Here is a 14,964-nt window from a genome sequence, read left to right as displayed (position 1 = left end):
TCCCCTTTTACATTTCCAAGTGGGCCACATCAGGTAGTTTATAATTCCATTCTTCATTTTGGAGGATGTGTACTTTTTTTTAAGAAAAGAAATATTTTATTTATTTTGAATTTTACAATTCCCCCCCCCCAATCTTGCTTCCCTCCAACTACCCCCCCCCCACATAAAGCAGTCTGTTAGTCTTTACATTTTTTCCATGGTATATACATTGATCTAAGTTGAATGTGATGAGAGAGAAATCATACCCTTAAGGAAGAAAAATAAAGTATAAGATAAAGCAAAATTACCTAATGAGATAACTTTTATTTTAAATTAAAGGTCTTTGGTTTTTGTTCAAACTCCACAATTCTTTCTTTGGATACAGATGGTATTCTCCATTGCAGATACCCCCAAATTGTGCCTGATTGTTGCACTGATGGAATGAGCAAGTCCATTAAGGTTGATCACCACCCCCATATTGCCATTAGGGTGTACAATGTTCTTCTAATTCTGCTCATCTCGCTTGGCATCAGTTCATGCAAATCTTTCCAGGTTTCCCTGAATTCTCATCCCTCCTGGTTTCTAATAGAACAATAGCGTTCCATGACATACATATACCACAGTTTGTTGAGCCATTCCCCAACTGAAGGACATTCACTTAATTTCCAATGGAGATGTGTATTTTTAAAGTTGTTCAAACCCAAACAAAATGATTCCAGAAAAAAAAAACTGGAGACTTACATGAACTGATGAATAGTGAAGTGAACAAAACCAAAAGAATATTGTACACAGTAAAAATAATATCGTTCAATGAAGAACTGTGAATGACTTAGCTGTTCTCAACAATACCAATGCTCCAAGACAATCCCAAAGGACTAATGATAAAGCATGCTATCCTCCTCCAGAGAAAGAATTGATATTGTTCAAATACAGACAGAAGCATACCATTTTTTCACTTTCTTACATTTTTTCTTTTATTCAATTCCTTGTACAAAACTGTTTGGAAATATATGTAAATGTTTTACATAATTGCATGTGTATAACATATGTCTAATAAAGATGAGTGATAAACATACCATCCCAAGGAGGAAGAGGGAAAGGAAGGTGGGAGGAAAGGAAGGAGGGATTGAACTTGGAACTCAGATCTTTAAATAAAAATGTTAAAGAATTGAAAGAAATAAAGAACTCCACAACAACAAAAACGTTGTCCAAACTTGTAATCTGAAAAATTTTGATATTCACTGTAAGTCAGCTGGTCACCTTGACCTTGGTCCACAAGCCTCAGTAGAATTCTTTTGCTCTGAAGTAGTGTTTGGCATAGAAGTAGGTAAACAAAAACCCATTTATATTCATAGTTTGCTGTTCTGATTCTGGTCAGATCATCTTAATGGGATGCTGCTTACCCTGCACTGTTTGAGCATGGCAGTATTAATGTTCTGAACAGTCTGTTCCATTGAGGTCAAAATGAGCTCTTTGGTTCTTTGGATAAGTTACTGCTCATTTTCTTTTTAAAGTCTGTTAAGATACCCTGAGTTATCCTGTTGTGTTATTTTTAACATGGCATCAAGTATTATACAATAGTTTCTGGTATATGATTCTGTTCTTGCTTCAGTGTAGAATTCTTTACATTTTCTTTTGGGTTCTTGGATTTTCTTTCCATATATGATGTTATAATATATTTCATACCACACTTCTGACTGAAAACTGGAAGAAACATAATAACCAGATACCAGTGAAAATATGTTTTAATTTAAAAAAAATCCTCTCTTTAAGTCCACAACCCCTAAATGACTATACAATATAAAGACAACAAAATTTTCTATTATCTGTAGTTAAATTGATATTTGGGAGCAACAAATATCTCCTTGCTCATTTATATAGATGCAAGAGAACTCATTGTGAATGATTGATATTTGCAGGTTAATATGTTAAGGTATATAAATTTTAAAACCAGAATTTATGGTGGAAATTAGTCAACTGAGTACACCATGGGTCACCTGATTATTTTAATTTAGAAGTTTTTAACCTTTTTTTTTGTCATGAATCCCTTTGGCAGTGTGATGAAACCAATGGATCTGTTCTCAGAATAATGTTTTAAAATGCATAAGATTACAAAGAAAACTAATTATACTGAAATACAAAGGGGTCACAATATTTTAAAAAACAAGTTCATAGACCTCAAAACAGGCTGAGAACCCTAGTTTCTGTTTTTGCATGCATAATATATAATATTATTAAGCATGGTGCAAAAATAGGTTGTGGGCATTTTCTCCTGCCTCTCAGGTTTTCATCTATTCAACTCATTCATGCCTTCAAGTACACTCATTATTTGATATTGTTTCTCACTGCATTAGGCCAGACAAAAATAGGCATATATCACCTACAAGCCAAAATTCCCATGAGACCCTTATTCAAATGCAATAGAAAAGATAGCCAGACTTTATTGCATTTCTTTTAGGCATTGATAAAGCTACAAACTAATTTACATCATTGAAATAAAGTAGACTTGAGTTAGTAAGATTATGGAATCACAGAATAAGAAAGAACCTTTGAGATCATTTACAGATGAGGATACTGAGGCCCAGGGAAGTGAGCTAATGGCAGAGTCAGAAGGTTAATTCAGGAGTTCTGAATTTCCTCTTTAGCTTTATTTCTCCTGTATATGTTTCTTGTCATTATACCAGATCTTGTGTTTTTATCTACTAAATCTTTACCAGAAAGAGAAAAAGAATAATAATAATAGTAGGATTATTTGCCTAATCTACTTCTAAGAAAGAGATATTTAAGGAAATTTGTATGTAATTATTTATTAGAATCTTTAACATTTTATTTAGGAATATTAAGATCTTAGGGTCATCTGAAGAACTGCATTTTCCATCATGTTGTTCTCTATCTCAGAGATACCTGGGTTACAAGATGACCAATAGTATAGGCAATAATAGGGTACAGTAGGATAGATTACAATAAAATTTAGAGCTAGAAAGTTCCTTAGAGGTCATCTCATTCTCAGTCCTCATTTTACAAGTGAGGAAACTGAGACCCAGAAAGGCTAAGTCTTCTAAAGGTGGTAAGTGAGAGATGGAATTTGAAACCAGATCACTCAGTCAGCAAGTATTTATTATTATTATTATTATTATTATTATTAAGCTTGCTTACTATGTGCTTTCCTGTGCTACAAAAAAAGACAAGAAAATAATTCCTGTTCTTAGGTGCTAATAGTATGATGGGACAGACATCAGGCAAGCAAGATCTATGAATATATATATATATATATATATATGTATGCATACATATATATATAATATATACATGAACACACATATATAATACAAAATAAATTGGAGATAATCTTAGAAGGAAGGAACTAGCATTAAAGGGAATAATCTGGAAAAGTTTTTTTTCAGAGAGCAGGATTTTAGTTGATACTTGAAGGAAGTCAAGAATGCTGGAGATTGAGATAAGAAGGGAGAGAATTCCAGACGTGGGAGATGACCATTGAAAATTCATAGACAGGACAGATGGTGCGTCTTATTTGAGTAACAGCAAGGAGGCAGAGTATATGGAGGGGGGAATGAGGTATAAGGGGATCAGAAAGGAGGAAGGGTCTGGTTGTGGAGGACTTTAAGGGCCAAAGTCAAGGTCCTCTGAATTCAGATCCAGAACTCTTTACATTGGACCCTACAGAGAATCTTCGCTTGTAGACATTTCATCCTAATTTCTTTATAATATATTATAATATATAATATATTTATAATATAATAATATAATATATTAATATACTTTTAATGTTGGTTGGAAGTCATCTTTATCTCCAAGTCCATTTTTGGTTTCAGTCATTTTCAGTTCTGTATTATCCCTCATGACATACAAATATTCTTTATAATATATGATACAATATATTTGAATTCAAAGAGATCAGAGAAATTTCCATGTAAATTCTTGACCTTGTGTGAAAAACTCTTCCATGGAACTTCATTTTTGTGAATTTTACAGATATATATATATATATATATACATATATATATATATATTCACAATGAATATTACTAAGACATTGGGATAGATCTTATGACTAGAATATGGCTCTGTAGGGGCATTTTTTTATTCAAAAGGAATAGAATATAGAGTAGCCCTAGACTGTAGAAGAGAGATGAAATAGCAATAAATATTAAGAAGATATTGAAAATTAAGAAATCTCATTCTTCAACACCTTTATGGTCCCTTAGAATTCACTTACCTTGGCCATTCTTTTCCTGAGATGATGAGTCATCATTATTTGACCTAGATCTGTAACTTTCCAGTGTCAATTCCGAAATGTCGTTTTCTGTGTAAATATAAAAAAAAGTAAATTAGTACTTCTTAGGGATTACATAGATGTGTGCTTTAAGTTAGAATTTCCTACATGATGAAATTGTACAAAAGATTACTTCCCTGATTTCATCACATAATTATATGAAATAAACACATTCAATCAATGTACTAGTATAAATAAGAGGTCACATTTACATACTCTTTTAAGGTTCACCAAAATGCTTTCTTCAACAAAACTATAAGATAATGAAGTATTTTTCCTATTTTATTGAGGAGGAAATTAAGACCCAGAGAGGGTCATAGAATCAGAAAAATAGAGAATGGAAGGGCTCATTTAGTTCAGAGGCCACCTAGTTGAACCTGCTTATTTTAGGGATGCAAAGGGGGTCCAGGGTACTTAAGTGAATGTCACATAGATAGTGAGAGGCAGAGATGGGCTTTGAACCCAGATCTTCTACTAGTAGAGTGCTTCCCCATAGTCACACAACTAAACTATAGCAGAGTGCCAAGTTCAATATTTTTTCCTTTATACTATATTATCCTGCCTTTCTTGTTTCCTCATCTGTAATATGGGGGAAACATATTTGCAGGGCCTATGTTTGTGAATAAATCACATTGTAAATGTTACCTCAGCTCAAAGCTTCTATGCACAAGATTTCTCATTGGTGGAGATTTATTACTCAATATTCTTCACCAGTATGAAGGGAGGAGTTGGTGAGTGCTCCCTGCAAATATGAGCTGTTTTCTGAATGTCTACCCTGTGTGCACCAGAGCGACAAGAGTATTAAGAGTGGATGAGGGATAGGATGGTAGAATCAAATATTATTCAGAAAGTACACATTATGGTTGTCCCTGATCAGCTTTGTGAAGGAAAAATTAAAAGGAGCTTTACTAGTAAAGACAATATTTTCTTAATTTGTAGAGAGAAATGGGTAATGAGAAATGGAGAAAATGGGTAACTGATGAGTATTCTACAACATTCTTTATAAAATATCTGGCCACTGGACCCAGATGGCTCTGGAGGAGAAAGTGAGGTCGGTGACCTAGCACAGCAGCCCCTCACTCAAATCTAATTCATGTGCTTGTCATGGCATCACCTCCCTGAGGTCATGGTCTTCTTTGAGAATGAAGGACAAACATTATCATCATTATAAAATATGATGTCAGGATCATTGAAATTCTCAGAGAGCTAGACCTTCAGGTTTATCTAGGTGTCGGTTATATCTAGGAACAGGTGAAAGGAAAACAGGGAAGAGCCAATTAGATTCTTCTGTAACAGCACTTTTTTATTGTAATAATACAAAAAAAGTAACTCCTGAGGACTGAAACTTCTCTAATCATGTTGCCTCCAACATATTAAATTTTGGTACATGCTACATTTTGTTTGGCTTTTGCAAGGCAATGGGGTTAAGTGACTTGCCCAAGGCTAGGTCATTATTAAGTGTCTGAGGTCAGATTTGAATTCAGGTCCTCCTGACTCTAGGTCTGGTGCTCCATCCATTGTGCCACCTAACTGCCCCTGGTACATACTTTTAATGCCTGATGGAAGTCATCTTAAGCTCTAAGTTCATTTTTTTGTTCAGTCATTTTCAGTTATTATATTATTCCTCATGACCCAATCTGGTGGTTTCTTGGTAAAGATGTTAAAATGGCTTGCTATTTTCTTCTCCAAAACAATAGAAATGCAGAAACTATCTTCCTATTTCTTCCAAGTCCAGTACTCAATCCACTGTACCACCTAGCTGCTCTTAAGTTTATTTTAGCCTACCTAATAACCACAACATAGAAGAACCAGGGGTCTTCATAATAAACCATTAAATTTTTGATAAAGAAATGATTTATTTATAAATCCTGGACAGATATTCAGGGTTTAAATTCTTTCCTGTACCTTTCCAGTATACAGAAAGATAACAAAAGGGACAGATTGGATTACTTAATTTCTTTGATCACCATTTTTTCTCAACTGTAAAATTAAATAATGCTTAGTCTATTTACCTCATAGGGCTGTTGTGTGGAGACTGTACAAGAAAAATATTAGCTGTTATCATATTCATTTAATACATTTTATACAGTCACCAAAGGTGGCCTTCTTTGGTCCTGGTTAGGAAGCTTTCTTATTTTCCTATAAACCCTCTGAACTATTTTGGCCTCCTGTGACATTGTAGTCTATAACTCAAAGCAGCAGAAATGCAGAGACTACTTTCATATTGCTTAAATAGCTGAGCAATTTAGATAATTCAGTGAGAAAAATCTATTACAGGGATTATTATACTCCCCACACTGATGGTATCCCCAAAATCTTAGTGCAATTTTAAATTTTAGTGGATTACAACTTCACTGAGACCTCTGGAATACTGTAAAAACAAAAAAACGGATAAAATGAAATATTTACCTTTCCTTCCTGTTGTTTTGGCACAATGGATATACTATAAATGTAGCTATATTGTTCAGAAACTTACCTTTTTTCCAAGTCACATGTGCTTTCCGTAGCTTTATTAGAAAGAGTTGTACTATAATGAAGAGGACTAAAATGAGGAAGGACACAAGAATGATCAACAGAATTCCATGTTTCTTTTTTGTGATTTCCACAGCAAGTGGATTTGCTTCTGTAAGAAAAAGTAGAGCAGTTTAGATGCTTCCCATCATTATATCTGGCATTTAACTAGCTGTGTGAAAATGGGTGAATTACTTAATGTCCCTGAAACTCAGTTTCCTCATTGCTAAAATGACCATTATGATACCTGTAGTTCCTCCCTCACAAGGCTGTTGAAAGTTTCCAGTGAGATAATGCATGTAAGACCCTATATGCAATGTGTCCCAAAAAGTCTTAGTGCAAATGTAGGCTTTAATAGTATTATTATTACTTACTAAGTATCTGATGCACACCACCTTCTATTGTTCTTTATTTATTAATGTATGGGCAATGAGAACATGTAAAGAGCAGAGACTATGTTTTATGTCTCAAACTCCAATAAAACTATACTAGGACTTTAGTGACACCTTGTATAAATGCTAGCTTTTTTCCTCCCTCAAAATTCTTGAACCTCCAGTGTCTCTTTTAGGGCAGTAACATTGATTAGGGAATTTCGGGAAAGATTCAAGGGAGAACCTTAAAGGAGGGCAAGATATTGCTTTACACACACACACACACACACACACACACACACACACACACACACACACACACACACACTCATATCCACACAACTGAGAAAATGAGGACATTTTTCTCAAAACCATAATAATCATTATCTAAACCAAACATGTCCTTACTATACATAGAGCACTGAGTTAGGTGAAATGGATATGAAGAGACTTGAGACATTTTCTCTGCTCTTTAGAACCTCACAATGACATAAACATGAACAGATAAATAACAATATAAGGTGATAAATGCTAAATACCAAATAAGTAACACTAGTAATATGAAAACCCTCAAATCTATTGGTGATAGGTTGGGGTCAGGTAACACTTGTGGTCACCCTAAAAGGTTCTGCTTGGCCTAGAAGGCACAACTAGGACTTTAATAGGAGAGGGGTGGTTGGAAAGAAGAGGGTTAGCAGTTGCGGTGCCAAAGAAAAAGAAAGCTTTTGAAATAGTTTTAAAATGTATAACAGAGTACAAAGTACAAACAGAGTACAAAGGAAGTGCAAGGGATTAGGCAGACAAGCAGAACAATTTTGAAAGTAATATGTGGAATCAATTACATACTTTTTTTTTTAAAAAAAAAGCAATATAATCCTCTTTTTGTGTTCTGTCCTCTCTCTGTTGAAAATTCTTTTTTTTTTGGTCTTTGCACTGTAAGTAAAAAACTTAAAAGAAGGAGGTGATCATCATTGTCTAATATTGTAAAAAAGTCAAGGACTTTGAGAACTGAAAAAATATGAATTTGGTGATTAGGAGGTTAAAATAGCAAGTGACTATCATAAGTGAACTTACCAGTAGTGAAGTCAGATTTCTGAATAGTTAGTTCATGTTCTGTTGTATTAATAGACACAAAACTGAACTCTTCTGTTGCTGTTAAGTAAAAAAAAAAAAAAGGTATTTTAGTTTTATTTTTTTGTTCCAGAGTAGTTTGGAAACTTAAGAGCAACAAGAATAACTCATCTTTCTTTTTAAATTTTAATTTATTTATTTGGTTTTTGGAAGGCAATAGGGTTAAATGGCTTGACTGAGGCCACACAGCTAGGTAATTATTAAGTGTCTAAGGCTAAATTTGAACTCAGGTCCTCCTGACTCCAGGACCAGTGCTTTATCCACTGCATGACCTAACTGCCCCAATAACTCATATTTTGATAATGCCTTAAGATAGAGACTAATCTTATGATTTTCATTGGCATAGAGAACTTCCAGATGAGGAATCTCCCTCTATTAATGCAGACCAATGCTTTCTCTGCAACTTACAGTCTTTGAGCAAAAACTGATACCTTTTTGGTGTCATGGACCCCTTTGGGAATCTAATAAAGCTTCTGGACTCCACAGAATAATTTTTTTAAAATGTGTGAAATACAATATATTGTATTTCAAAAGAAATACTTTATATTAAAACACAGAGATCAAAACATTAAAAAAAAGTTCATGGGCCACAGATGAAGAACTCCTTTAAGGGTTTGTTTAGAAACCTGAAAGGTTAAATGGTCTGTCCAGGGTCACAAAACAAGAATGTTTTAGAGGCGGGACTTAAATCTAGTTTCAAGATTGGCTCTGGGTTCACCATTCCACTTGGCCTCTTAAAATAATTAAAGATTAAAAAAAACAAATTTCTCACAGCAATCTGGTAAGGTAGGTAATTTTTTGAGGGGATGGAGGAGGGTCTCTATCTCCATTGATGTAGGGAACTCATAATAAGGAAATTTCCTCTCCCAGATGATGATCAACTATCAACAACAGTTTGCCACTTATAATTTTAGAGTGTTATCTGGGGTACTAAGAAGTTTGGTGACTTATCCATGGCCATGTAGCAAGTATGCATTAAAGGTTTGAATTCAGGTTTTACTAATTTACTGTTATAGGTTGTGGCTACCAATCTTCTATTTATATAGATTATATAAATATCATTACTCCCCAAAGTCACATAGATCATTTGTCTCTGAGCCAGAATTTGAATCCAGGTCTTACTGCAAATCCAATTCTCTTTCTGCTAATCATGTGTAAATGAAATAAATTATATTTCTAAAACTACCTTGATGCTCTTTCTCTGTAAGGACTTCTATTTTTGAGATAGAGAATTTCAACTCAAAATATTTTTGAGGGAAATATACAAACTAAACTCGATTTCCTAAATTGGGGACAGTTAAGGTAGGATTTTTATTTAATTTTTTTCAGCAGATAGCTGGGTCAATGGTATAGGAGACAAAAATAGGACAGTGAAACAATGATTTCTTCTGTCTTGTGAATAAGGAACAGAGGATTTCTGATGCCTAAAGGCATGAGTCAATTAAATAATATGCCGAAATATAAGCTAATTTACCTTTTAGCCCTAATAGTTTTCTTACACATTCGTCCAGACTGCATCTCTCTCTGAATTAATCTGGTCTCTTTGCGTAAAGATATCTTTAACACCATCTGGACCTGCAGTTTGTTCAGTCTATTAGCCAGTGTCAGAGATTTTAGACTGTTGCACAGTGCCACTGTGTGGTTTCCAGGGGAAGTAAACAAATTTTGGCAAAAATATAACTAACTGTGGTTCTGCTAGGAACCGAGTATTCACCATGGAAGAATTATAGAATGATAGAATAAGAAAGAGAAGGAACATGAGGAGGAGGAGGAGGAGAAAGAGGAGAAGAACAACAAGAAGAATCATTTAAAATCTATAATAATTTAAATAAATCTAGATAGAATGGCTTTCTGCATGGTATAGCATAGTGGGTAAAGGAACTGCTTCAAAATCAGTACAGATCTGTCTATGTAAATGCTATGAAAATTTTAAAATGAGATTTTTGAACACTGAATACATTTGGCTTTTATATCTTAGCAATTTTTACATTTCTTCAAGAAATAAAAAGTACAGATAATCCAGAACATCACAGTTGGAGAGTCATATGGGATAGGTATTAAACTTTTTTCAGTCAAAATTAAAAAAAGTTTAAAAACCAGAAATATACAAAAAATAGAGTTTGAAGCAGGCATCCCAGGAATAAAACCTATCTTTTTGAGGTCTGCCAGTTTAAGAACTTACCAGGTTCAGAGGAATTCTGAGAAGACTGAAAGGATAATGTGCTATTTTCCATACTATCTGAATCTTGATCTGTTGGAATTAAAGGGAGAAATAAAACAACTAAAAATACAGAGACTGATTTTTTTCCATAATGTGCTAGAAGAAATTCCAGAGTGAGTCTGATTCTTGTCTGTTTCTTTTACTCAGTTCCCTAGAGCTACATGCCTTAAGAATCTTACACTAGTTTTTTCCCCCTCTCCCATTAGTTTGTAAGCTCCCTGAGGACAGGGAACTGTCTTTTGCCTCTTTTTGTTTTCATAGTGCTTAGGACTGTGTCTAGCAATAGGCATTTAATAATTTAATATTTTATGTTTATATAAAAACAAATATATAAATACATTTATATTTAATATTAATATTTAATAATTTACTGATTGACTTTGGTTTTCTCATAATAATAGATGTTCCACTTTCCTCATAGATTATTATGAGAAAATTTCTTTGTAAAGTGCTGTGTAAATCTGAGTCATGGCCACAGAAAAATTCCACGTAGTTTTTTTTTTTCCATTAACAATAAAATGAGTTTCAAGAATAATCTGATGTTAAAGAGATTCCTCAAATTCATTATTTAATTTTAAACATTGTTTGGCTCTTTACATATTTAAACTCAAAAGTTCCAAATATTAAGGAATATTTCCTCCAATAGATGTACACATATATTCAAACACACGAATCTAAACAGCAACTACATCATAAAATTCATAAAAAAGTCAAAATGCTAAAACTGTCATCTAATTACTGGCTAAGTAAATAAACAACCTTCTTAATTTAGATGCTTCTACATGCTTAACTACAATAAAACTGAGGTCAAAAATTTATGTAAAATCATAATCAAAATGCATTGCCAAAAATTGATTTGCATAGTTTTAAACTAGTTTTTAATCTTGCTGCCTTGTCTTCCCTCCCCTCTACTTTCCTTTTTTCCTTTCCTTTCCTTTCTTCTCCATTCCCTTTCCTATCAAATAGTTGTATATTCCAGATTCAACCAGAGAATTTCTCCATCATGAGTGAATTTGGGAGTGTGGAAGAGTGTCCTGAAAATACTCGTACTCTGGAAGACTTTACCAATCTCATTTCATTTTTAGTATATACATATAATGTTAATTAGCTATTTTTACCCATATCTTCAAATCGAAATGGCACTACAAGTTTTTCCCCTCTGAGGCCTTCATGTCGGACGATGCAGTTAGCAGTTGCATTTTCCCTGTATGCAAGAATTTTAAGCGTACTTATGGTATTGCACTTCTTTCCATCTTGTTCAAATGTATGTTGAGTTTCACCTGCGTGAAAGTTTGCAAAGAAATTGAAATGGTGACTTTTTTTTTGTAGAATTGATAAGAGAAACCAGTCTGTGAGACCAAACTTATGGGATAAGTTTCCACTGAGACCAGTCAGCCAGGCTCTGTTCTGTTGTCCCAGGTTGCATAGTTCAGATCAGTTAGATGTTTCACAAGTGCCTATTACTGGTCACAAAGACCACATAAGAGAGCATGGGTAGATATCACGACAACTCAGCACTATAGATCCAACTTAAAGCACATGACCTCTCTCAGTGGGTTTATAGCATAATTGATCAAAGGTAGTACATTATAATTGTTAATGGTGAAGACAGAAGAGTTATTACAGATTATATGTACAGAAGCAAAATAGAACTGCTTATTACCTATTTACATGTTGAGATGTATGAGTTTTCTGATCATAATCTAGAAATAATTATTAAGCAACTATCTCCTTATTTTTAATATATCAAATTCTGAAACTAATAAATTCTTGAAATTGCTTTTTTTGACATTTTATTTTTTAGAAGGCAGAAATTATAAAGATTGGGAAAAGATATCTAGTGGAATGTCTTCAGTCTTTGCTTGGGTCTATGTCATTTAAGCTTTTTATCCAATATTTGGATATAAATGCTGGGGATATTTAAAGAAGAAAAAGACAGTCCCTTTCCTCAAGGAGCTTAAAATCTAATGGGGGGGGGGGATAACATGCAAACAAATGTATACAAAGAAAGTTACATATAGGATAATTAGGAAATAATTAAACAGAGAGAAGCCACTAGAATTATGAAGGGTTGGGGAAGGCTTCCAATAAAAGATGAGATTTTAGTTGAGACTTTAAGGAAACGACAGAAGTTAGTAGGCAGAGCTGAGAAGGGAGATTTTTAAAATCTGATTTTCAGATAACAAAAGACTAAGATGAAAGGATGATAGGGTCTGTGTCCTCCCAATATGACCCTGACAGGGTAGAAAACTGAGATGAATCTAATAAGATGAAATTTAAAAGAAACAGATATAGAATTTTATACTTGGGTTCAAGAACTGATTTCCCATACTCTTGAGTGCAAGATAGGGAAGATGTCATTAGAGGGCATTTCATTTGAAAAATATTTCAGAATTTTAGTGGAATGAAAGTTCAGTTTGGGTCAACAGTGTTTTATGACAGACTCTTCCCCATCTCCACCCCCCCCGAAAAATAAAAGGATAATATGATCCTAGTCTATTTTGAGAGAGGATAGTTTCTAGTAATGAGGAAGTGAGGATTCCCCTTTATTATGACTTGGTCAGGCCACATCTGGTCTATTACTTTATTTCTGGAAGCCACATTTTAGAAAATATATGATAAACTGAATAGCATCGAGAGGGAGGGCAATCATAATCATGAATGGTTTCATGTCTGTGACATATGAAGATTTGGTTTGAAGGAATTAGGGTTGATTTTTTTTTTTTGTAGAATAGAAGGCTCTGGGAAGAAATAATAGTTATTTTCAAATACTTAGAACTCTGTACTGTGAAAGAGGGACTAGACATTTTCAGTTTGACCCTAGACAGAACTAGAAGAAATGGGCAAAGAGATAAATATAGTCATGATGTCAGGAAAAGGTTATATTTAGAACTATCTTCCAACCTCATTATTTAACTGAAAATATTATTTCTAAAGTTTCCAGTGATCTCTTAATTGATAAATCTAATGGTCTTCTTTCAATTCTCATTCTTCAGCTCAGTATACTCTGGAACTTCAGATGTTCTGCCTTATAAGATAATGAACTCGCCATCATTTTACAAACTCAAGAAAAGGCTGGATGATCATACATAAAGAATGTTGTACAGGGGAATTCTGCATGGGGTAGGAGTTGACATTAAAGAATAAGATAAAGTTCCTTTTAATTCAAAATTCTATAATTCAATGACTATCATAATAGAGTTACTTTTGGTTGCATTGCTGTCCACATTGTGTTGAATTAAAATCATATCTGTTCTATTTGCAAACAAATCAAATATATTTTTATTATCTCTGAAAATGTCAGAGCTAAGGGTTAGCTGTTTAACTCTTTTATTTTAGAAAAATGTTTCTAACATTCATTATCTCAGACAATGAATTTCATGTTTTTAGCTTGTTTTAATGATGAATATCCTCACAATATGCTAACAATACTTAAAAGATTAAAGTATAATATTGACTGATGAGAAAGAGTGCTAGATTTGGAAATTTGAGTATCTGGATTTTAATTTTAGCTTGTTTCTTATCATTTTATGTGACCTTGGTCACTCTCTGAACCTCAGATTCCTCCTGTTAAATATAGTCTAACTATATTATATCTAATATTCCTTCTAACTGATTCAGTGACTGTTTCTGTTAAATTGGCAAATCTTTGAATATTGCCCAGTTTTTTCTTTGCCATGAGAGGGCGACAAAACATTTCCAAATACTTTACTGTTGAAATTAATGAAATGTATGGAGCAAGAAAAACTTGAAATTGGGAAGCATTTTTCATACTTACCATAAAGTTCAATGCCATTGTTCAAAAGCCAGGTTATCTGTGGAGGGGGCTTGCTTCCTTTTGTGAAACATTTTAGCAGCACTTCTTCCCCATTGATAGTTTTGATGGTTGATGCTTCCAGTGTTGGCTTGGAAGGAGGTGCTAGATAAGAAATTTTTAGGAAAAGTATTATGATTATTACTAAATCAAAATAGTCTTATAGGGTATATTCTAATTTAGGAGTTTATAAATCCAATGCTCCCATCAGTGAAGCTTAAGTGTTGGACACTGTATTGGTCCAGGAAATCTTTTCCTGTTCTAGTTCTTGTTCTATAGTAAGTAGCTGGCCAATTTCTAACTAATGGGTATATGACTAAATTTCATTGATCAAAGCTCCAATTTATAATTCAATGATTATTTATAATCTTTTAAATGTAAACTACTCTCCCTAATCCTCCTGCTATAAAATCATAAAACTATAGTTTTCATCCTTTTCACTACTACTCCAGAAACATTCTATCTTATTCTTCCATGTGTTCTCAGGAACTCCCAGGAGCCATTTTTCATCTTTCTCCCATTGCATCTCTTAGATCCTTTTTTGGATAACAATATAATTGCTAATATCATTATCAAATTGGGATTTATTGAATATTTTTTTCCTACAGATCAAAGGTCAACATTTCAGAGGTAATCGTGTAAA

General features: G+C 33.6%; 1 protein-coding gene across 1 annotated transcript in view; it reads right to left on the bottom strand.

Moving 5' to 3' along the window:
- Positions 1-327: 327 nt before the first annotated feature.
- The window catches only part of CRTAM (cytotoxic and regulatory T cell molecule), a 32,272-nt gene continuing 17,635 nt past the window's right edge, over positions 328-14,964 (bottom strand). The window contains exons 4-10 of the mRNA XM_074215300.1: positions 14,286-14,426; positions 11,626-11,787; positions 10,469-10,537; positions 8,230-8,307; positions 6,750-6,896; positions 4,217-4,303; positions 328-1,683 (exon numbers count right to left, since the gene is read on the bottom strand). Coding sequence (XP_074071401.1) covers positions 1,550-1,683; positions 4,217-4,303; positions 6,750-6,896; positions 8,230-8,307; positions 10,469-10,537; positions 11,626-11,787; positions 14,286-14,426 — 818 coding nt within the window. The 3' untranslated portion in view covers positions 328-1,549. The remainder of the gene's footprint in view (positions 1,684-4,216; positions 4,304-6,749; positions 6,897-8,229; positions 8,308-10,468; positions 10,538-11,625; positions 11,788-14,285; positions 14,427-14,964) is intronic.

Source organism: Macrotis lagotis, chromosome 1, assembly GCF_037893015.1.
Source record: "Macrotis lagotis isolate mMagLag1 chromosome 1, bilby.v1.9.chrom.fasta, whole genome shotgun sequence".
Taxonomy (NCBI): Eukaryota; Metazoa; Chordata; class Mammalia; order Peramelemorphia; family Peramelidae; genus Macrotis; species Macrotis lagotis.
Note: the sequence above shows the minus strand (reverse complement) of the source record. Positions and strands in the feature narration are given on the sequence as shown.